This window comes from Pelodiscus sinensis, chromosome 1, assembly GCF_049634645.1.
Source record: "Pelodiscus sinensis isolate JC-2024 chromosome 1, ASM4963464v1, whole genome shotgun sequence".
NCBI lineage: Eukaryota > Metazoa > Chordata > Testudines > Trionychidae > Pelodiscus > Pelodiscus sinensis.
This window is the reverse complement of record NC_134711.1, coordinates 285,017,550-285,042,483: the sequence shown is the minus strand read 5'-3', so window position 1 is coordinate 285,042,483 and position 24,934 is coordinate 285,017,550. Positions and strand designations below refer to the sequence as shown.

At 40.4% G+C, this 24,934-nt stretch overlaps 1 protein-coding gene across 1 annotated transcript; it reads right to left on the bottom strand.

Moving 5' to 3' along the window:
- Positions 1-73: 73 nt before the first annotated feature.
- Positions 74-24,136, bottom strand: TNFSF11 (TNF superfamily member 11). Its single transcript, XM_006124392.4, has 5 exons — positions 23,493-24,136; positions 17,969-18,136; positions 5,878-5,926; positions 5,697-5,795; positions 74-3,177 (listed from the first exon to the last, which is right to left on the bottom strand). The coding sequence occupies exons 1-5, from the start codon at positions 23,736-23,738 to the stop codon at positions 2,756-2,758; spliced, it is 984 nt and encodes a 327-aa protein (XP_006124454.2). The 5' UTR covers positions 23,739-24,136; the 3' UTR covers positions 74-2,755.
- Between the last annotated feature and the right edge of the window lie 798 nt (positions 24,137-24,934).

Below are 24,934 nucleotides of genomic sequence, written 5' to 3'. Positions count from 1 at the left end.
GTTGGGGCAGTGACTGCTGGCTCTGGGCCAGCAGGCTTAGAGCTGTCAGACACTGTGGACAGAGCCTGCACCTTTAAGGGCTCCAGGGGTGGAGATGAAGGAGAAGAGTTTTCCTGGTATTGGCCCAGAGTGGCCACCAGGGGAAACTGGAAAGGCTGGAGGCCAGCTAGTTTGGACTAAGCATCTATACAGTGCTTATTCCAAATTAGCTAATTCGAGTTTGGTAAACCTCATTCTACAAGGAGTAATGCCAAACTCAAATTAAGCATCCTGCTATTTTGAATTAAATTAGAAATAGCAGTTTGCTTGTGTAGATGCTATATTTGCAGCAATTGTACCCAGTCAATGGCTTATATTCTCCTGAGGGGCAGGGAATAGTGGACACATTAGAGGCTGCACTGCTGTTGGTGGGATTTGATTGTGACCTGCAATCTGGCCCAGTTACCAACTCCTGCTGCAGTAGCCCTGCACTAGGGAACAGCACAGCTCTGCTTTGCTCAGTTCTAGCTCTGGCTTGGCTTCAGCCCATGCAGTCCACTAAAAATTATCTAGATAATTTAGATTTCCTAGGGCCTGCTTATTACCTGCCTCTGCCCTACACTAATACTTACTAGAAAACTCCTTATTCATTATGGATCACACCCTGCTCCATAGTTCAGCCAACTGAGGACACGGACAACCAGATCATGAGAGCACCATGCACTGTAGCCTGAATGCCACCATCTGGGAAAAAGCAAATATATTCCCTTCCACCTGAGGAAAGGCATGTGGCCAGGTGCACAAGCCCCAGACTGGTGAACTGCGTAAGGGCGAATAAGCAGCTCTCAGTCCTGAAGGACTGGCCTAGCTGTGCCGCTCAGAAAAGGCATCAGATCAGATCAGTCTCTAGGCAGTGAGGGTAGGGCAAGAATCATGTGCTAAAAGCTCCAACAGAGAGACTCACTGCTGGAGCTAAACATGGTCAGGACCAGGTCCCACCACCAGCAGCCACAGGCCTTTCACCCAAGGAGACACATGTGATGGACCACTACTGATGGAGGAAAGCCCTCTGGAGAGCTGTTAGAAGGGATGGCACAGGTAATCCTAATGCAGACCAAGGGAGGAACTGAAGCTGGAATAAAAAGTGACCCAGGGAGCAGGCAAGTGCACAGTTCAACTGTTACTCAGAGCCCTCAACTGAAACCCCGTGGAGCAGGGGAGGGTTCAATTCCTCTACTCCTGCCACTAATACTTGGCCAGGTTCAAACTTCAAATCATCCTGGCAGATTGTCAGAGATGCACCAAAATGCCAAAAAAGAAGCCACACCATTTTTCTTTAGAAATGTATTTTGTAACAAAATATTAACAAAGAAAATGTTTACTGTACAGTGTAAAATAACTGCTCCTGAATTCAGTTTGGTTTCTTTGGTAAATTAGCCTGAGGAAGTGTAACATTGTGTTTGGTATTTTACAAAAAAATTCTACTTCAGGATTTACAATTTGCTGGAGGAAAAGATGACTTCGGTAATTACACTTGGCAGATTTCTGTCTCCCACTATGTACTCTTTTTAGTAATGTCAGCTTTGTAATGTCAGTTAGCTTGCAGGTTTGGAAGAGCTGGTGATCAACATTCTGGTCTAATTAGGACAGTTTGATGCTTCTATAATACTGACAAGTTTAACAAAAATGTATTAAATTACAAAGAAATAATATATTATATTTGCTAATTGCAAATAATTTTAGCTGCAATTTTTCCCATTGGGATTAACAAAGTGCACCAGTTAAACATGACTGTACATTAAAAACAGCTAAAAACCATTAAATATATACACAGCAAGAGGTTTTAAATATTTTGTATCAAATACTATAAAACAAACAATTTACAATTTTTTGCTCAAAACATTACATCTGAAATATAACTTTAAATATTACACAGACTATAAACATACATATTTTGCCTCTTAAAAAAGTATTTGCAGGCTCTGGCACAATGTAACAGGTCAAAGGAATTTAACTCTTCAGATTTCTTCATATGTAACTGGAGGTGCAATGATAATCAGACTTGGTCTTCTATAACAGCAAGTAAACTAATTGTAAGTCAGATCAGATCCCCTAAAAGCCCTTCTGAACTAGGGGTCACTTCTGCAAGGACTGACCACTCTCGCCTCAATTCAGCAAAATAAGCAAGCACATGCTTCACTTAAGTATGTAACTAGGCCCATTTAAGTAAGTGGGGCTATGCAAATACTTAAGTTTACTACAAACAGTTACTTTGCTAGATCAGGGTCAGAGCATTCAGCAACTTGCAAGACTGGGCCCCAAAGGAATTATATAGGACAGGCAAGACTGGGCCCCAAAGGAATTATATAGGACAGGCAGAATGTGGCCTATATTTACACTGAAGTCAATAGGGTAATGGCATATCAGAACTGAATTTAGAACTAGCAGTTCAAAGACATAAGAACATCAGGCTAGATTTGGATTTCAATTATGTCAGTGTAAAAGTCAGTGGTGCCAGTGGAGTTACACAGGTATGAAACTGATGTAAGATCAGAACTAGGCCCATTAGGTCATTCTGCCTTCATATTTCTGAGAGACTCCCTATGAAGTCTAGGGCAAAATTCACCCTGAAGAGTGATATTCTTAGTTATACAGATGCAACTGGGCCCCAAAATGTCTTCACTCATCTCTCCTAGTGGTCTCTGATCCAGCTATATAAACTGCTAAACTTTAAAAAAGTCCTTAAAAATACATGTCAATTGAAAAATATTGAGACTCAATCTAGATCCCTTACTTTAAATGCCCCAAAGTAAGTTGCTTCTTGAGATGAATCCAGTAATGATGGATTTGATACCTGGATACTTATTACTTCTCCAGACTTCAGTTTAAAAAATCCTCCTATGTTTACAGAATAAAAATGAAATTCCAAATTTTCTGACCAATATTTGGTGCTTCCTCCCTTCATCAGGACATCAGAGCGTTTGATTTTAAGGTTTGTTTTAATCATGTACACCATCAGCTGAAGTCCTCTTTTAATTGGGTTTCCTGAAGTTTCATGGTGTCTAAAACAAATGTTGGCATACAAGTAGTAAAACCCATCTTGGTTGACTATTAGTTTTCCATCACGGAAGGTCATATTCGATAAGATTGCCTGGCCTTTGTCATGATGCCAGGATGTAAGGTTCACTTTGCGTGTTCCTGGGGGAAAGAAAGTTTAGCACAGTTACTTTATGTTCACAAACTTTTTCTACCAAGTTGAGAGATACTATAGATACTATGGCTGGATTGTTAGTATCAGTAACAAAGGTTTAGAAGGTAGTAAAGGGCAGAAAGTGAAGGAGAGAAAAAACTCTGTAGCCAAAAGGGCAAAAACCCTCTGGCTTCAGAATAAGCCAGTCACCACAGACAGGAAGAAGTTTCTTCTCCCATGGTGACTACTACTACATAACTAGCAGCTCCTGCCCACCATTGCTGGAGTATCTTCTATTAGCATGAATAAGGACATCAGGGCTTTCACCAATAAGGAGATCTGACAAATCCTGCAGCAACATCAGTTGCTAAACTGTCCCAACTAAAAAACATGTTTGTTAAATAAAGTGGATTTTGCACTGGCCAAGGAAGAATACTTGTTCCTCTTTATTTAAGTCTTAAATGCTTTGGTTTGTATTAACACAGTCATTTGATAGAATCAAGGCAACCATTGTTATGACCTCTCATCAGGACATTACCAAGTACTGCGCTCCATCACCACAATGTGTTTCACTATTACTCAGCACTAACCCAACCATGTACTCATTGCATGACTCACTCAGCCCTTCTATAAGACTCCGCTTCATCTCTCCCTGATATAGATTCCACCTCCAATGTGTGCAATTCAACAATGGTTAGCTTCTTGGTGGATTGCAAAGAGCCATGCACACCTATGGCGATGAATATAAAAGGTTACTGCTCAAAGCCCTACTGCCTTGCCAACCAGTTGTATCAGATTCTCTTCCTCTGAGCCAGCAGCATTCCATATGAACACAAGCAACTGTCCCATAGGTAAGATTCACAAGACCCAGAGGCAAGGTATTCTTTGAACCAGACCCCTTTGAGTGGTACTGTGGTAGCAACAGGAAGCCACAGTAAGGCTCCATTTTCAAATTACCTAGCCCACAGTTAAAAAGACCATCCCTGACCAGAAAAGTTTATAATCTTCATTAATTTAATGCAACTAGTATATGAAAAAAATGGGTGCAGGTTGAAGGGAGAGGAAAAGAAGCAAACATGTATTTACATGGATTACCTGTAAACCTGCCTAACTTAACTAATGTGCATCAAACCAGAGGGAGCGATACTTGATTTTGCCAATGGAATTAATTATTCCCGGAAATACATGTAACCCTAGGATTGGGCATATTCTTAAAGTTGTGCAAGAGGCACCTCTTTTTCCTGGTTTATCCATTTTCTTATTTGGATTACTCCTCTTCCTCATTAGTACATCCTAACATTGGGGGTGGAGGTTGGGGAGTGGAGGTAGGAGACAAGGTATATTAGCCACTTGTACATAAATTGTTTTCATGTGAAGTCAGGACTGGCCCACAACATTTTGGCACCTGAGGCGGGGAGTTCAAATGATGCCCCCATACCACCTTGCTTGGGCCAAAACTTTGAAAGGTCTCAATTCTGCCTTTTCTGTTCTACTCCTCCTTTATTGGGGTAGGTGGCAGAGCAGTGCCACGAGAGAACAACTTAAAATGCCTTGTTCAAAAAGTGTGAAGTGTAAACTGTATGGTTAAGGGTATTCTTACAAGTAATCAAGGGCCACACATTATTTCAAAGTGGTTATAGGTAAATACAAGTCAGCTAAATTATGTGTAAACTGGGTATGGCTTTTGTACGTACCTGGAAGTTGCCAAATTAAAAGTTAAGGAACCGCAATGCTTTGTCACCATGATTTAAAAAAAAGAGGAAATACTGAATAGTATGGAAGGATTTTTTGGAAAAGATTTAGGGGTGTCATTTTGGAGACCCTATTGGACACTAGATTCACCATTATGAGTACAACGAGATGTGCCAGATGTAGGTGGAATTAGAACATATGTCCAGAGATGGCCTGAAGAAATATTATGAAGTGGTACAGTAAGATCTCTTTTTGGCCTCTCTGTATTGGGGGCAGTCACCCTGGGGTAAAGAATTTAGTAACAAATAGGTTCACTTTTGGTGAGACAGCCTGGCTGTAATCCACCTCACTAAAAGTTTTGCAAGGTTGCCATGCACAATGCAGCTAAAGCCATATCAGTGTTGTATTAAACATTAGAATATTTTTCAGCAAACAACAACATGTTTGCAGTATTGACCGTTGTATGCATTTGGGGAGCTAGCACCATTCACTAGAGACCCATTGCCAATTATTTATTTTCCTAGAAACATGGCTCCTAACATTGCTAAGATGGACAAAAAAATGCCTGGATATTGGTTATTTGGTACAGCAGCCATTTTGCATTGCGCTGAACTCAGATGTCTGTTGTTTCGGGGAGGGAGGGAATAGGACCTCCATTACAGTTAACAAAATTACAGCCTTCCAATTTAAAAATCTATCCCTTTGTATTTCATTCTGCTGCTAGACCTGATCACTAGCCATTTTTAAAAGTCTTCATCCCAGGGCTTTATGTATTGTTTAAAACTGTAAAGCAACCAACATGTCTTGCAGAAATATTTGATGAGACTGAACTTACCAGCTGGAATATTTTTATCATCAATAATGAGATGTGCAAAGGGCTGTTTCTCAGGTTTGTTTCTATTGGACAGATCAAACCATGATGTTCCCATTATAGCTAGAGGGGAAAAAAAGGAATTGTTACTTAAGAAAAAAAAATTTAGTAGGGTTTCAAATATTTATTATAAGCCAGTCATTACCTTTTCCTGATCTTGGAGGCTCTCTTTCAGTAATAATGCGCTGTGCCTCCTAAAATGAAAAAAACAGCTATTATGATAGTCATGTTCCCAATGATAAACCTTATCACAGAAAAGTTATTAAACTACAGAGTCTTGAAATAATTCTTCATCACTGTGTATTCCAGTGTCTGGAATATATGGTTTCAAGCTTCCAGGACACATGTGAACACAGGGGTCAACTTAAGCTTCTTTCTATAATGGGGGCACTATGGCCAATACTTCTGAAAACAGAAAATAGGAATGATAGTGCTTATATTTGCTTCACAAGATCTTAAGTCTATACAATTAGTGGTACAGTCGAAAAACTGAAGATCATGCTGAAAGGATGACTACAGCCTTTTATTGCTATCATGGTTAGAGTTAATGCTTTTCTGTAAGTATAAATGATCAGAATGGCAAAGTAAAGTAAATTTGTCACAGAATATTGTGCAATACAGAGCAACAGATAGCTGGGGTCATAGTGCCATTCGGGGCATCATGTAGTCATGCTCAGAAGACTTCAGAGAGGTTGAATATGCTGGCTAAACCAGCCTTTATTGGCGATTAGCAGAGCATTCTCTCCTTCACAACTGGCCATTTATATGAGCTGCTGCAGAAAGACAATGATCTTGCTTCCTTTCAGGATGACTTATGCCCTACGGACAGTTAGCAGGCAGCTGTCCCTGCACACAAATGAGTGAAGGGATTGCAAGTGCTTCTGGCCCTTTGTAGAGCATGCAGGAATGTGATGGGTAAGACAACTTGCACAGCTATTCAAGACCCAAAAACAGCCTGGAAGGCTACATCTACTCTGTAGCCTTCTTCGGCAAAAACTTATGCAAATGAAGTGCCGAGTAGACTATCATTGTGCTTCATTTGCATAATTAGCAGCCGCTTTTGTGCAAGAGGCTTTTGAGCAAAAAGGAGCTGTGTAGATGGCTCTTTGGCACAAAAAACCCCTCTTGCTCGAGAGCTGTTCTTCCTGAAAAAAAAAAAGAGGAAGAATGGCTCTTGCGCAAAAGGGAGGTTTTGCGCAAAAAGGAGCCATCTACACAGCTCCTTTTTGCGCAAAAGCCCCTTGCACAAAAGCAGCTGCTAATTAATTATGCAAATAAAGCATGGCAATATTCCACTCCATGCTTCATTTGCATAAGCTTTTGCAGAAGAAGGCTACAGTGTGGATGCAGTGAAAGAATGTTAAATAAACTCAGCAAATTTCAATATTAATGAAAACAAGCTACGTATTGACCAGAGCCAGGCATAGCACAACCAAGAGGTATTTAAGCTGCCACTTATGCTCCTGAAGAGTCATTCTCCAACATTCCATCCCTGAACATCTGCACGAGTAGACACTGAAATTGTTAACAAGTGGGTAAGTCACAAAACAGAGTCACAGTACAGGTCCCAGCTCTGGCCCAAACTTTGCAAGCTTGGGCAAGTCAAACTCAGTGCCTTAGTTCCCCACCTAAGACAGGAGTAAAATTTTCCTTCTCCAGCCTCATGTCTCATGTAATTAGATGGCATGCTCTTTGGAGCAGAGACCGTCAGGACTGGTTTTGTACAGTGACTAGCACATAGGAACTCCAACCTTAGTTGTATTATTGTACTAACTGGACACCAAATACATGAAAATCTGAGGTTTTATGACATGGACATCCAAATCAATTCCTCAACTCAGATTCTTCAATGTGTCCCTGTTTTCTGTATGTTTATCCTTTAGTCTAAATTCTTTGGGACAGAGGCTACCAAAGTAACCAAGTGCATTTCATAATGCATAATTATTTTTTAATGTTTGTTCTCTTGCCATTCTCAACATTTGCAACAGATCTCCTAGATATTAATCCCAATTAGCAATATTCTATTGTATTTGACTTACTGCCATCTTGTGGAGTTTGTGATGTAACACTAATTCTATACATCAGGGAAGTCACTTAAGTAACCTTGCAACCACAATTAAATGAAGGTACTCTGTGTATAGATATGCTCACTTTCCCCTTTCAGCAGATAATTCAGTAGGTGTATAAACGCTAAACCAAAATGGAAAGCCACAGCAGCATGAAAGTCATCGTATGACTATCAAAGTTAAGTAGCTATGCTGAAAGGCTGATGAGTTTATAGATAAGACACTTTTGCTGTATAGCTGAGAAAAGAAGCGGATTAATTTTATTTTTGTTAAAGTTGCAAAGCATTCCCTCCCCAACATTGATAGGAAAATTGCAATTCAGCCACCTACCCCACACTTTTTTTCTGCTTTCATGCCAGTTATTAGAAAATGTGGATCTGCATAAGCTAGTCTCAAGACCAGACACAAGCAAAGACCTATTGTGACAAGAACTACTGCACTGACCTCCTAGTCATCCCCCCTTCCCCCTTTTACCTCACTTGAAGGGGTAAGAATGACAATGTATCAAATATTTACCTGTGCCAACAGCTACATGGCTCCTGAAGGGAGCATGCCACCACAGGGCACAATGAAGACCCTCCTGTGGATGTCCTAAGATGCCTTTACTTCAGAGAATCCATGAGATAATACGATAATACAAATATAGGAGATGCCCTTTGGCTCCAGCACCCCAATTCCAACCCTCCTTCCCTAGAGGGGGATAAACCCTTTATTGTGTTGCTTCAGAGGCATGGAAGTATTTACTTTGTAATTTTCCCCTTCTATATAATCTGGGGTCCTGCATTCATTTGTCTGAGGGGATTAGTAACTGTTCAGTTGATTAGGAAGTATACTTACTGCAAATTGCATGTTTCTTCAGAGACCACACCAAAAACTAGTGCCTTTCATTGTACAGTAAGCTATAGTAAAACACTCATGAAGTTGCACTCCCTGAAATCACTGCTAGGATTTTAGAGGATACCCAACACAGGAGACAAATCCTTTTGGCCCTATGCCAGGCAGGTATCATCTACCCCAGTGGTACTCAGACAGCCTTGCTAGTCACAAGGGGCTCTAACATGTCTCCTGCACCTCTTTGCTGCACATGGTATTAACACTGTGATTTAATTATTATTCCACATTCACAACTAAGAAGAATGCTTCTCCTATGAATTTAGCCAACTGTAATTGATAACACTTGGTCACTCATTTTGCTTTGTGAATCATTATACAAACACAGTAAATATTCATAAAGCTATGAATGGAATGTCAGCCCCTTTAATTAGCTTCATTAACATAGGTCCTACAATTTACAAGTACTTATCTGGCTGTTCGATAGATCTTGGATTCTGTTATTTCTACTCCAACTCATCTGATGAAGTGGATCTTGCCCACAAAAGCTCATGATCATATGTAGTCTAAAGTGCCACAGGACTACTCATTTTTAAGTATTTCTCATTATGCTATTCAATACAAATAGCTAGTATTATATTTACCTGGCATTGCTTGAGTCCTTAATTTTTGTTTTTCTTCATTTAAGTCATTGCTCTGGGGTAGGGATGAGGATGAGGGGTTCAGTATGTAGGAAGAGAGGACTATCCCAGCCCCCTCAATGTTACAGCAAGCACAGCTGGGGAAGGGGTCAGTCCCCCCCAGCTAGTGGACAGACACACACACACTCTGAAATGTACATTTTGAGCCCCTCTAGTCCAGCACCCTTGTCCAGGAACATCTGCAGTCAAACATGTTTTCAATTAGCCGGATGGCCACTTCTCATGGGAGTGGCCAAATTTCCCATGGTCCCATAAAGTTTTACAGCCAACAATTCTGGCTCAGTTTTCTGTGCTGTTATTTAGCTGTTATTTGCCCCAAATGTCTTATAAGAGCTCAGTAAGAAAAGGAAGTGTTAGTAATGCAGCTAGACAATATTGACCTCCTGTGGTTCGACAAATTCTCTGGTTCGGCACCATCAGGTCCCAAAGGTGCTGGACTAGAGAGGTTCAACCAATGGTATGAGTACTCTTAAGGGTACTAGAGAAATCTGGGGGGCATGTCAACACAACTAACATTTGGAGAAAATGGAATGCTTGTTTTAAGTTTTACAGCGCTTTGTTTTTGTACTTTACATCCAAAAATTGTAGCCAGGCGGGCGATGAATTAAGTTATTTAAATAAATGTGTTGCAATGGTAGAAAAAAATTGTGTGACTGAAAACTGTAGGTACTGGGGGTACTTTTTTTTTTGAAGAGGTACTTTGTTAAAAAAGGTTGAGAAATACTGCAGTAGATAGCTGTCCCTTTCTCTACTCCTGCCCCCTGCTGGCCAAATGCCAAATGCCCAAACCAATGCACTCCCAGTCCCCATCTCTGGCCCTTCCCTGCATTCCTTCTGCAGTATAACGGTCCCTCCCCCTTTCCATTTTAAGAGAAGCCATCAAATTCCATGCACATCCCATGATTCCTGCATAACTGAACCCTGACTTTGCTTTAAGTTATGATAAGAGAAAGCTGCATACCAATTTGGTGGTCCTAGCTTTCTTACCAGTGAGGAAGAGTTCTTGAACAAACATTCATAGATGGATAGAGTCAGATGCACATTTCTAAAATATATACTAGATTACAGTAAATGAAACAATTCACACTACTGTAGCTCTTGTTATTAATGTTGATTTACAATTTGGCTCCTGCACCACTGAGATCCGAGTATCACTAAGGGATCCTGTCAGATTTATTCACTTCACAATTCTACTTCTAATTTTTACAGCAAACTCAATACAATGAGAATTTGCACAAAGCAGGAATAGAACTCAGCAACCCCCCAAATTACTCCCACTCAGATTATTTTTGAAGTCAGTCTAATGCTATATACTTAAACTTGGGTATAAACAATGTACCAGACCTTAACAGTTTATTATAATATCCTTTAAGATATACCATTTCCTTTTAAAATAGTAATTTTTTTTTTTTTTTTTTTTTTTTTTTTTACTTTTGTAGTCATTCACCTACTCAAACTTAACTCCCCAGCCCATGAAATGCTTTCATGTGTTTACATTTTCAATGGGCCTACTCACAGTAGTAAAGTTAAACATGACTATTTGTATGACTGGGCTTATTATAAACATAGCAACCACCACAATGACTATCCAGAAATTAAACTTAGTTTGCTCTACAGCAACTATTAAATTGCCCTAAGTTTTCAGTACTAACCAGGAAAGATTTAAAAGCCAAAATGAATCAAACATCACAGAACAGAAATTTTAGCATTCATAAAAGCAGGCTGTTAAGGGGTTTATGCCAGATTTCTAAACTAACAATCATAGGGACTGTAAAGAACCTTGAAAGTTCATCAAATCCAGTCCCCTGCACTCATGGCAGGACCAAGCATAATCTAAGAATGTCTAACAATGATGTCTAACAATGTCTAACAATGATGGAGTTTCCACAACATTTCTAGGCAATTTATTCCAGGGGTTAACATTTCACAAGTCAAGAGGTAGGTTGCTTTATATTCCTGGAGAGTTGGGAATTAATTCCACTTTACTGGAAGTAAATAGCTAAGTATTACACCTATTACAATGAGTAAACTTTTCAGAAGCACCTGATGTATGAATTGAAGTCTAATTATGTTTATGAAAATGTTATAGCTTTTCTAAAAAATGTGTTATTTCAGTATAATATTCTGAGGCTTTGTGCAATTTCAGTTCCCAGAATCTGGAACAAAGATGTAAATGTTGGAAAAAACAACCAGGCTTTTAAAAGCCAAGTGGACCCTTTTGACATCCATCCATCCATCCATCTATCCATCTATATATATAAACAGTAATCCCTTATGGTGCTATCTTTAATGCTACTACTGCTGTTTAAGAACAAACAGATACCAGGAAGAGATTCTGATAATCTTGCAGGAAATTCACAAGTTTCAAGAACTCGTTTGATAGGAAGCAAGCAAAATAGAAAGTACGTGAACTAGGGTTGTTAGATATTTGTTAATTGAATAGTCAAGTACCCACATTAGGATAATTGAGTAACTGATGGAAATTAGAGTCCCCAGGGGCAGGGCTGGCAGCAGTGTGCTCTGGCCTCACTCCCAAGGAGTCCCCTGCCACCCTGTGCTGCTGTCTCTATCAGAGGCAACACTGCAGAGTGTCAGACAGGAGCTGGTCCACAAGGTGAGCCAGTTTAAAAGCCCGTTCCCCACCTCCACCAGCTGCCTGCTGCCTGCTGCCCCACACTGCTGCCTGTGATACAGCTCTGTCTTAACTTCACTCTGTCATGCTAGGAGTCTACTACAGGCCACCTAGCCAGGTGGAAGAGGTGGATGACGCCTTTTTTAAACAATTAACAAAACTATCCAAAGCCCAAGATTTGGTGGTGATGGGGGACTTCAACTATCCAGACATATGTTGGGAAACTAACACAGCGGGGCACAGGATATCCAATAAGTTTCTGGACTGCATTGGAGACAACTTTCTGTTTCAGAAGGTTGAAAAAGCTACCAGAGGAGAAGCTGTTCTGGATTTGGTTTTAACAAATAGGGAGGAACTAGTTGAGAACTTGAAAGTGGAAGACAGTATGGGGGACAGTGATCACGAAATAATAGAGTTCATGATCTTAAGGAAAGGTAGAAGGGAGACCAGCACAATTGAGGTAATGGATTTCAGGAAGGCAGATTTTGATAAGCTCAGAGAACTTGTAGGTAAGGTCCCATGGGAAGCAAGACTGAAGGGAAAAACAACTGAGGAGAGTTGGAAGTATTTCAAAGGGACATTGTTAAGGGCCCAAAAGCAAACAATTCCGCTGTGTAGGAAAGATAGAAAATATGGCAAAAGACCAGCTTGGCTTAACAAGGAAATCTTGCATGATCTCAAAATAAAAAAAGGAGTCATAAAAAATGGAAACTAGGACAAATAACAAAGGATGAATATAGGCAAGCAACACGGGAATGCAGGGGCAAGATTAGAAAGGCAAAGACACAAAATGAGATCAAACTAGCTACAGGAATAAAGGGAAACAAGAAGACCTTTTATAAATACATTAAAAGCAAGAGGAAGACCAAGGACAGGGTAGCCCCACTGCTCAGTGAGGAGGGAGAAGCAGTAACAGGAAACTTGGAAATGGCGGAGATGCTCAATGACTTCTTTGTTTCGGCCTTCACCGAGAAGTCTGGAGGTGTGCCTAACGTAGTGAATACAAGCAGAGAGGGTAAGTTTAGAAGATAGGATACACAAAGAACAAGTTAAAAATCACTTAGGAAAGTTAGATGTCAGCAAGTCACCAGGTCCTGATGAAATGCATCCCAGGATACTCAAGGAGCTGATAGAGGAGGTATCTGAGCCTTTAGCTATGATCTTTGAAAAATCATGGCAGACAGGGGAGATTCCAGAAGACTGGAAAAGGGCAAATATTGTGCCCATCTATAAAAAGGGGAATAAGAACAACCCAGGAAACTACAGACCGGTCAGTTTAACATCTGTCCCAGGGAAGATAATGGAGCAGGTAATTAAGGAAATCATATGCAAACACTTGGAAGGTAATAAAGTGATAGGGAATAGCCAGCATGGGTTTGTGAAGAACAAGTCATGCCAAACTAATCTGATAGCTTTCTTTGATAGGATAACAGCCTTGTGGATAAGGGAGAAGTGGTGGATGTCATATACCTAGACTTTAGTAAGGCATTTGATACGGTCTCGTATGATATTCTTATTGATAAACTAGGCAAATATAACTTAGATAGGGCCACAATAAGGTGGGTGCATAATTGGCTGGATAACCGTAGTCAGAGAGTTGTTGTTAACGGTGCTAAATCCTGCTGGAAAGGGATAACAAGTGGAGTTCCGCAAGGGTCTGTTTTGGGACCCGTACTGTTCAATATCTTCATCAATGATGTAGATATTGGGATAGAGAGTACGCATATTAAGTTTGCAGATGATACCAAACTGGGTGGGGTTGCGACTTCTTTGGAGGATAGGGACATAATTCAAAATGACCTTAGCAAGTTAGAGAAATGGTCAGAGGTAAACAGGATGAGGTTTAATAAAGAGAAATGCAAAGTGCTCCACTTAGGAAGGAACAATCAGTTCCATACATACAAGATGGGAAGCGACTGTCTAGGAAGGAGCATGGCAGAAAGGGATCTAGGGGTCATAGTGGACCACAAGTTGAATATGAGTCAACAGTGTGATGCTGTTGCAAAAAAAGCAAATATGATTCTAGGTGGTATCAACAGGTGTGTTGTAAGCAAAACTCGTGAAGTCATTCTGCCGCTCTACTTTGCACTAGTTAGGCCTCAGCTGGAGTACTGTGTCCAGTTCTGGGCGCCACATTTCAAGAAAGATGTGGAGAAATTGGAAAGGGTACAGAGAAGAGAGACGAGAATGATTAAAGGTTTAGAGAGCATGACCTATGAAGCCAGGCTTCATGAACTGGGCTTGTTTAGTTTGGAAAAAAGATGATTAAGGGGGGACATGATAGCGGTTTTCAAATATCTAAAAGGGTGTCACAAGGAGGAAGGAGAAAATTTGTTCCTCTTGGTTTCTGAGGACAGGATAAGGAGTAATGGGCTTAAAGTGAAGCAGGGGAGGTTTAGATTGGACATTAGGAAAAAATTCCTAACTGTCAGGGTGGTCAAATATTGGAATAAATTGCCAAGGGAGGTGGTGGAATCTCCCTCTCTGGAGATATTTAAGAACAGGTTAGATAGACATCTGTCAGGGATGGTGTAGACAGAGCTTGGTCCTGCCTTGAGGGCGGGGGGCTGGACTCGATGACCTCTTGAGGTCCCTTCCAGTCCTATGATTCTATAATTCACACATACAGAGGCTGCTCCACCTCCCATGAAGCAGCCTCTCTTTGCAGCAAAGCCCAGGCCTGCCACGGGCAGAGGCTGCTTTATGGCATTCTCCTCTGCCCCGCCCTACCTGCTGCCTCTGATACAGAGGCAGCAAATCAGGGGAAAATGAGTGTAGTAGAGAAGATTAACCAGTAAGCCTAGGCTTATCAATTAATTGTGTACTCGACTCCTCGTTTACGTCCCTAACGTGTACCAATATTCTCCAGAAGTTACAGTAAGTATTCCAGACCTGTAACTTAGTATTAGCATTCCTAGTACCTGAAATGGAAGAGGTTGCAGGATCAAGATCACAAATTAGACAACTTGTAACTCTGAAACCTGGCCTCTCCAGCACTTTGTTGTTAACCTTGTGTGCTCACAATGTTTGCGAAGCATAAAAAGGTCTTCACAAGGACTATCCTGGAGGTCCTAGCAGCGAAGTGTTTTGTTGTATGCGGGAGACGAGTTTAGGCCTTAACTCCAAGCTGCCAGGTCTGGGAGCACTGCCAAAAAAGTGTTACTTCACGGATTGACCCCAGCTACATGTTTGTCAATCTCTCTACTGCCAGACTTAGGGTAGTCTTTATAGAAAGTGTGGTCAGTGTATTTGGACAGCCAAAGGGCTTTTAGGGTTACATGAAAAAAAAAAAAGCCAAACCAAACCATGAAACCACAAACAAGAAAATTATATTACTTGTCTACCTAAAACTGTGTGACCACATTCTGATCTCAGCTGCAACAACGTAAATCTAAAATAAGTCCACTGATGATAAAGTTACTCCAGATGTGCACAAGTACTCACGATCAAAATCTGATCTGTTATGAGGAAACACTACACTAAGGACTAGCAATATATTATTGAGGTTTGTAAAAGAATACTAGTACACCACTACTGAACATGCTGCTCTAAGCAAAAGTTCTATCACCTAAGAATGTGTCAAGTAATTCAGGCATAAACAACAATTAGCTAGAAAATGCTTTAATATTTAAGGGGAAAATGTTTTGGGCTCTACCCTGCAATTGAACTCCCAATGACTTTAGTCGGTGCACTAAAATACAGTCAGGCTAGGCCTTGTAGTAAATGTAAACATGAAACCTATGCATATGCAAGGAACATATGTAGATACATTCGAGTACACACACAAAACTAGAATACCAACTGTTTGCATGCAAAATGAAACTGACCAGTCTATTTTCATTGGCCAAACTAAGTTAAGTGCAAAAAGTAAAATACCATAAATGACAAGAACACAGATTTTACTATGTCGCCTTTCAGCAACCTATGGTATAATTAGTATTGCAAATAAGGAAGTGTGGTTTTTAAAAACATCCATGGGGTAAAATTCTCTGATAGGAAAGCAATGCTCTCCATCCATGCCTCCCGTAAGCATCTTACACCAGGGACTAGAAACAATCAAGAAAGATCCACGCAATTTCCAGCCACTTAGCATTACCAGAGCAGCACAGATGGAAATGGATGAGGCCACAGAATCCAACCCATGCTTTTTACCTTAACATGGGCCCTTTAATATCTGGGGTATATGCTTGTTCAGCTGAAGAGATGCACCTGAGGCTAAGGTAGCATTTATTTTTCTTATTTTGACTTGCCTCCCTCGGTATCAAAAATATAGGGCCAAACTGAACCAAAATACAGACCTGGTTACCCAGTGTCATATACATATTCTCCTTTATGGTGTTCAAATAAAATAAAAATCTGATCATTTTGGTCAAGTCATTGGTTTAAGAGAACAATAAAATTTCTTTTGCCAAAATAATCAGCCAGACTCATTCTACCTCATCAGGATGAAGGTGCATACAGCTTCCACTAAAGCCAATGCCTTTGTTGATTAGCCAGCAGTGAACAGGACTTCTCATTCACTTACTGAATATACATCCCATTCAGAGCTCTCTGAAAGAGCAATGAACTATATATATTGTGTGCAAACAAACTCGTGCCATTAAATTATTTTTCCTCTAAAGTGTACACACACACACACACACACACACACACACAATTTCAGCAAATATTAGAAGAAAAACAACATAATACAGTTGAGTCCAATTTTTTCTGACAATCCTCTCAAACTCATTATGGAAATTAAAAGACATTAGCCATATCAGTATTTGGGAGCTAGCTGTAACTCTTGAAAAGACAAACAAAAGCTGCCTAGTTATGCCAATCAAGACTTCCTTATTACATTGTTCAGACTCATTAACACAAGGTTGTGCTCATAGGCATGTGTGCAACGTCACATGTAATTTCATGCAATTTCACATTGAGAAATTATAGCAAAGATGTGCTAGGCTTAACCTCTTCCTACCAGATACATATCCTCAGTGACTGACAAGAGGACTGCTATGTATCTTGCCGTACTTCAAGAGCTGTTCCACCCTGGGAACAGCCACGTCCAGATTCCCAAGGGATGGAGCTGGCACCCTTAGAATATAGGAAGGGTAAGGGGGGCCCTGAAGGTATGGAGACTGGGGGACTCCTCCAGGGGCACAGTGGATAATTCTCTTGTATTTGTCCTCATTTTCCCCACTGCTCTTAAATTATTCTGCACTCTGCTCAATGCTGTCAGCTCACTCACTGGATCTATAAGGTGCCCATTATACTTCAGTAAGAATGGTCCCCACACGAGAACTGGCATTAAGAAGACTGAATTCTCTGTACATGAGAAATGGCATTAGGAGACTGAATTCTCTGTACAGAGAACAGGAGCTGTTCTCACACATGGGGAGTCCAATTCTTCAAATCCCACTCCACACACAAAGGGCAAGGAGGTTGTTGGAAGATGTGCCATTCCCTCCAGAAGGAAATGAGAGGACATGCTTCCATCTAGTATTTTGCTTGCCCACCTACCCTCTGCTTGGTGATCTTATTTGGCAAAAGAAAGTAATCACATCCAAGTTACCAGGGACACAGTCAGACTAAAGTTATAAGAGATACCCTAACTTTCTCAAAACCAAAATGCTGGGAAATCTATAAAAATAGTAGAATAAAATACTACCATCTGGACTATCCTTAGTTACAAATTGGCAAATCAACTAACCACAATTGTTCTTCCTCTTGGGGAAATCCAAACTTCCCTCTCTTTCTCTTAAAAAAAAAAAAAAGCTAGTCGAAGCACCATTAGTCTGCGTACTGAAATGCAGACCCACTGCCAAGGAGTTCATGAACAAAGGCAACAAAATACTAGAGACGTTAAAATTTAAATGCAACCACTAATTTTGTGAAATAGATAATAAAGTTACCTCCTTCCTCTCCAAGAAAACCAAGCCAAAAACACTTACCTCTTTTCTCACAGGATTTGAGAACCTCACTCAAGTTTTAATATTAGTTTGAATCTCAGGGTGCACATACCTTTTGCATAGCTCCTTGAATAACCTGCTTCATTCTCCTGCATGATTCGGACATTAATTTTGCTTCCTGATTTTCCACTGCTGCCTCTTGTAAATCTGTGCTCTCTTGAAGGTTAAAGAGTGTTCTCAGACAGTGAGTGTCTTCTTCTGTAATTCTGTTAGGATCCATCTGAAATAGATTTAAGAACAGCCATAATTGAAAAGTTTATCCATAGACATGAATTCAGTATAACCAAAAGGTATACTTGTATGCCACTCAGTGTATTTCATACTAATCTTACCACTTACTGCTCTAAAATACATTCTCAACATACAACTTCTATTCACACAATATAAGTAATGGTAAGCAAAACCACAGATACCTTATATTAAAATAAATCAAACCAGATAAACTCAATGTTTTTTCAGATATAGTAGGAGCATGCTGTGCTAGGGATACACATTAAGATAACAAGATTATAGGACAGGTGTCTATGAAATATTGAAGGGGGAATATTTTGCCTGTGCAGCAAAGGGAACAGAGACCATAAAAATTAATAAGTTTGGAATGAATCAGACAAATGATCAGTAAATTTGGAATCTGATAACAGAGAATGATCTTGTGCCAAGAGTAATTACTGGGCAATTACAAACAAAATGGATTAATCAAGCTTGTGGATCAGTATCTTTACATTAAACGGCTTTAAAAAAATGAATAACATTTTCGAAGTGGTAAAGTCAATTTTATCTGTTTGGTATGTGAATTTTATCTGTTTGATGAACTGAAGCAGTTCAGGACAATACATGGTACTTTCAAACTCAGTAAAACATGGCAAGCAGAACACTCCTATATTACCAGAAGGATGAAAGATTAAAGAGTATTTTTGGTTTTAATTTATATGATTGAATTAACTTAATGGAATGTGTTAGGATACTGAAACATACACTTAGAATGTATTGCCATCAAATTTTGAGCAGTTCTTTTTCTACATTATTTAAAAGCGTAACTGGAACTTATTGTGAGCACCATATTTTAGTCGAATTAAAACTATTTATTTTACTTACTGAAGAAAATAAAGCAGCCTTCTTTCAGAAGCCTAAACAAAAAATGTTTCATTCATACTCAGGAGTGAACACAGAATCATACAAATTTAATGTGTGATCAATAGAAAGTTTCGTACTTTTAACTTGTTTAACAGACTACCAGAGGTAAGGTTAGCAGGACAATTGCTTTAGAATGCATAATGAAAACAAACGATTCATGCTAACCTAGAATAAAAAAACTGAACAAAAGTTTGATTTTGTGATTAACATTTTACCATTATTTTAATTAATTTTAACAAATTAACATTTACCAATAGTTGCCAAACATCAGTAAATAAATATAGACTGGGATTATCGAAGGGGCCCAAGGTATTATCGGAGGTTGGGTTTCTAATTTATGTAGCCCTCCCTTCAAATTCTTGTATACAATATAGTAACTTATTTTTTATTTATTAGTCCTTTGGGCTCCTGCAAATATGTATTTACTTTCCAGTAAGTAATCTCTACTGCCAAGAGGTTACTCCTGCAGTTTTTAATGTAATCAAAAACAAAAAGCTTCTGAAAAAAGTTAACATAGGTGTTATAACAAATGCAGGAGATCAAACTTTGTAGGGGACCAGGTCCAGTACATAGGAAGTCATGTTCATCTCCAGCATGGCTTCATAGACATCAATAGGCAATAAATCATGTGTCAAATGGAATTTTGCTTGAACAAATAAAGAGCAAATTGTATTAAAGGAGGAATCTGGATTATCCTAATTTATTTACTAGATACTATTGGACAATACCCTGGAGAATATCTTTGCAACTGTAGTTGGAAAGGTTATGGGGATATCCTGAGAAATGTATAGGATTACTGATAGCTCTGAAAGCAAGTACAGGATTAGTTTAACTTATTCTGGTGAAGTTGTAAAACTTCAGGGAGAACAAAGAAAAAGCACTGGGAATTAATCACAATAAAATATCAAAAATCATTGATTTTCAGTTCAAAAGAATATCATTCCTATATTTTCAGTATTATTTTCTATCCTGTTAGAAATTTTAACAGCTTGCTTTTTTGACTACCACTGCACAACAAGTTGAGTTTTTCCACTGATCTCTTCACAAAATGACGTGGACTTTTTTGTGAGTGGTAACACTCAACAGAATCAAGCAACATGTACAAATATTCACATTTTTCCTTCCAATATACATCCCCATGCATTTGTCAAGAGTAAATGTCCCCTGCCAACACATGTCCGTCATTCTAGCACATTATACTCCGCTGAAGTGACTGATTAACCTACATATCACACTGAAGTTTGTCACCTTACTGCTCCACACACACCTGACCCAAAGTTATACATTTATTTATACAGATGGTGAAAAATGGTTAAGTATGTTTTATTACAAATTTCAAGTTTTCTGAAAAAAATGAAAGCTTCATTTTTCCTCCTTCTCTATCCCTCTTCTAGTGGCCAAAAGAAAAAGGGCAAAAGGCAGAGAAAGGGAGGACACAAAGTCCAAAACATTGTCCATGGTAATTGGAAAAAGTTTTAGTTTTACCACTAAAAAACTTGTCTTTAAAAAACCTTTACTTCCAAAGGTATTTAAATAAAATATTTCCAACTTTTTTAAATTGAACATCTGACCTAGTACAGGACATTAGCTATTGTTACCTCACATTGATAAATGGAAACGGGTTAGAAGGCAGAACAGCAGGAATAAATGGTTGGTTTTCAAAGAACTTCACCTCTCGCCCCATGACTATTTGATTTCCTTAAGAGCCTCTTCTATGACACTCCTTTAACAAAGGCTTTGTGAAAGTTCAAACAAATTACAGAAGCCAGTTCTCATTTATCCACTAGTTGGTTAGCTTACTCCCAGAATAGTAGCAGAAATCTGAAAAATGTGTACAGGGAAACAAAAGTCTTGTGTTAAAGGTGTATTTGCCAAGTGTTCAGTAATACTTTCTAATTCAGACTTGGGTAATTCACACTACTATTGGCTGAGTAGTTCAGCATCTTTGAGAAAAGTATTCTGAAGACTTCCTACTATTAATCCGACATAACCTTAAAATAGATTAAAAAGTACATGTGTATAGTATGAAGTATATCAAATTAAAGCTATACTTGTCAAAAGTCATGCTTCAATTTCACAATGAAGTCTATAGAAGTATTTTCATTGATGGGAGTTTTGTTGGGCCCTGCATGAAGTAGTAATGATTTACTGTATAAATTAGTCTATTTCACGGTCAAGAAACAAGTATCTTGAACCTATTTTAGAATGAGTATAACAACGAACCATCACACAACTAAAGTATAGTCAATTATGTACGTACAAGCTTGCAACAGGTCATACATATCTTTTAAAGGGATCTAACAAATGCAAAGCATTTGCCAATAATTGAAAATAGAAAGGAATGAATAAGTAGGTGCAAGTAACAAAAAACAAATAATATTACAATAAATTTTGAACAGTCATTGGTTTTATTTTAATTACTTGTTTAAAAGTTTATGCATCTGTAATGCATCTAATCTGTAGGTGCTCTATATTGTATTAGCCCAAGAGCAAGTATATCTACCTAAAGTTTGACCTAAAAAAAGATGTCTACTTCACTGACTTCAAATGGAGAAAAAAAGCACTATTTCTATGAAGACAAGCTAGTATTCATACTATACATATAACTACTTAATATCCTAATTGAAACTTCTCTTCAGCTTTTGGACGGTACAACTTACATAAACAGATTCTACAGCATCTTTAGTCCACCTACTCTGAAATAGTAATCTCTTTTTTGCAAACTTGAAAGAGCCTGATCTTTAGTTTCACCCCGAGAAAGAGCAAACGTCAGCCCCCTCCCCCCCACTTCCTTTGAGAAAGTTCACAGTATCAGGCAAAAAAATATGTAAAAGAATCCGACCAATGCAGTGTAATTTCCAAGAAAAAAATCATTTTTTTTCTAAAAGCTTAAACCACTAGAAAGCATAACTTTGTAGCCCAACCCCTCCCATCCTATCACCCTGCAGCTCAGTTGTAACATGCATAGCATGCCCAATCTAAAACATTAATTTGCCATATTTTTGTGGCCTGGTAGGGCAGTCTAGTTGTTCTCGCCTGGGAAATGAGCTAAGCAGTTACAGAAGGTATCTTTGCCCTCTGCCAGCCATTACACACCAAGTTCCACATTAAAGAGCAGCAGCAGAAAATTCAAAAGAAAGTAGTCCCTAAAGAGAATCCTGGGACAATTCTTGTACCAGTATGCAAGTAGTTATTTTCCAAAGAGGACTCAAAGTTGGCTTAAATAAAATGCAGTCTTCAGCCTCGGGGCCCTGTTTTTTCTGTGCAACAAGAAAAATACTGTATGTTAGGGTCATATTAACGAGCACAAGAACCCGTAATAGCCAAAGTTAGCTCTGGTGCCCCATTATGAATTACATGCCAAATATTCCATTATGGTATACACTGCTGTTGCAACTGTGATGGCCCACTGATATTAGACACTAAGGTGGGTAAGGTAATATTTGTCTGAACCAACTTCTGTTTCCCTTGCCTACAGAAATTGGTCCAATAAAAGCCACTCACCTACCTGCTCTCTAATACCCAATAAATGCACAACGATGAGCCTGATATACCAGCCTACCTTAGATTTGTTCAATTTATTCCCCTTACTTTCTGAATTCCTATTTATCTGTATGTTTTGGGTAACCTGAAAAGAGCCATCTTCACATTATGATGCCTATTTTCAAACTTTCACACCCCGGTGGGACTTAAGTGCAGCGCACATGGACACCCAACGGCAGGGTGCCCCTTATTCAGCATGTCAATGGCAAGAAACAGAAGTGGGCAAGCTAACTTGCCCTGAACTAGCCTATTTCCCAAGCGAGAAATGAATTAACTCAGCTGGCCTAGGTCACACTCCAGGCCACTGACTCCTGCATTTATTGGAGCCCACCTTCCTCCACCCCAGCTCCCAGATCAAGGGCACATGGAGAGCAAGAAATGTAAAGCAGCAGCCTGTGTCAGCATAACCCAATACTTGCAGGGAGCAGAGCCCCAGAAGACAGAGCTGTCCTTACCCATAGGCAGGATACCCAGTTGCATAAGACACCCAAAAATGTGGGGTACCATTGGGTCTTAATGTCCAAATACCTGCCTCACCCGATCCCTGCCTGTGGCTCTGCTTTCTCCCCAGAGGATGTAGTTAACTTACAAGTGAAAAGGTCTGAACAGCAAACTTTGTGGAAGAGCCATTCAAGTGGTCGTGAAGCCACGTAACGAGCATTTGCCAACCCCAGCCATAGACTTTGAGGTTCTCAACTTACTGAGTCAGGCTACAGGACCAAAGCTTAACATTGGTTTTCAAACTATGACATTACGGTGTTGCTGGAGATTATTCAACCCACAGCTCTAAAAACAGCCACCCCCTGGCTGGGTAGGTCCCCATAAAGCCTCCCCCGATTCCTCTGCCCAGCCTCAGAGGCAGCCAGCGGCACCCTCATCCCACCTCCTCAGGGCGCTACCTGGGCTCTGAAGCAGAAGAACAGCGTCACGCTGCAGACCACCTGCCCCAGCCCGAGAAGCACCAGCGGGAGCAGCAGGGTCCGGAGGGAGGCGGGAGGCGGCAAGTACGGGTGGGCTGGCGGCGCGCAGGGCGGCGGCGGAGGCGGCGCGCAGGGCGGCGGCTGCTGGGAGCCCTCGTGGGCGGCGCCGCCCAGCTCCTCGGAGCCGCGCAGGTACTTGGTGTAGTCTCGGCTGGCGCGCCGCATGGCGCTCGGGCAGGCTCCAGGCGGCGCGGGCAGGCTCCCACGCTCAACAGCGCCCAGCGCCCGCGGGCTGACGCTCTTATCAACTGGGGCAGCTCTCGGCAGCCAATCGGATTGCTCCGGCCCTTGCTCGGCCCCGCCCACCTCTCTCAGCGCCGGGGGGGATTGGACCCTATAGCCGCGTCTAGGCGCCTGGCACTAGCCGGCTGCAGGTAGGGCGAGGCTGGCTGCTAGCCCGGGCGCGCTCGGGATCAGCAGCACCTCTGCCCCACGCATCCTCCGCTGCTTAAGGAGGAGAGGTGTTCAGCCCAGCCAACCAAATCCTCAGGCAGATACAGCCAGGAGCCCCCGAAGCCCGGATCCAGCCCCGAGATTCTGCCCGGGCCTTCCAGTGGCGGGGACAGGCTTGTTTCTGCTCCCCTCTCGAAACAGGAAAGATGTTTCAAAAAGTTAGTCACACCCCTCAAGCGCAACAGCCCTTGTGAAACTTTGACCGCAAGTCCAGAAATCATGCCATTAAAATAGCTGTCTTTGCCACCAGACACATCAGTCTGTGCATCCGCTTACCAGAAAATTCCCAAACGTCTCACATTGTGACTGGGTCCCGCTAGATATGGCTAATTTTCAAGCCCTATTTTGCCATCTAAATTTAACACATAGCCAAGTCCCTTTTAGTCCATTTGCAGTACTGCAAAGGATGGAAATCCTAATTTGTGCTGCTGACCAAGGATTCCTTAAATAGCCTTGAATCTATCAGCTAATTCATTGTTCAAATTTATAAACACCTCTCTAAAAAAGCCCAGACATTTAAAGAGCATTCCATTAGCATAACAAAACAAGAATGATCAAATAAAAACAATTTATAGCAGCTTTTGATTTCCTGAACATTGCAAAAGGCTTATTAGGTTGTTACACATTATTATTAATGGAGAAGGTAACTGATACATAGAGAGGCTTAAAGCACTATGAAATTTTTGAGAAGAGGCAGGTGTCTAAGGTCTGTTATGCTGTAAAAGTAAGTTTCGGGATGCTGCAGAGAGAGAGAGGAATGACAGGGACAATCTGAGAAACAAAGCAAGAATGACAGGAAACAGTGTCTTGTGGACAAAGCCACTTTGAGAAAGACAAGCAACAAAAGAAAGTTTTACCTTTGGTGTTACTGGAGAGCTTAATGTTCTGCACTTGGAAAAGGTTGTGCC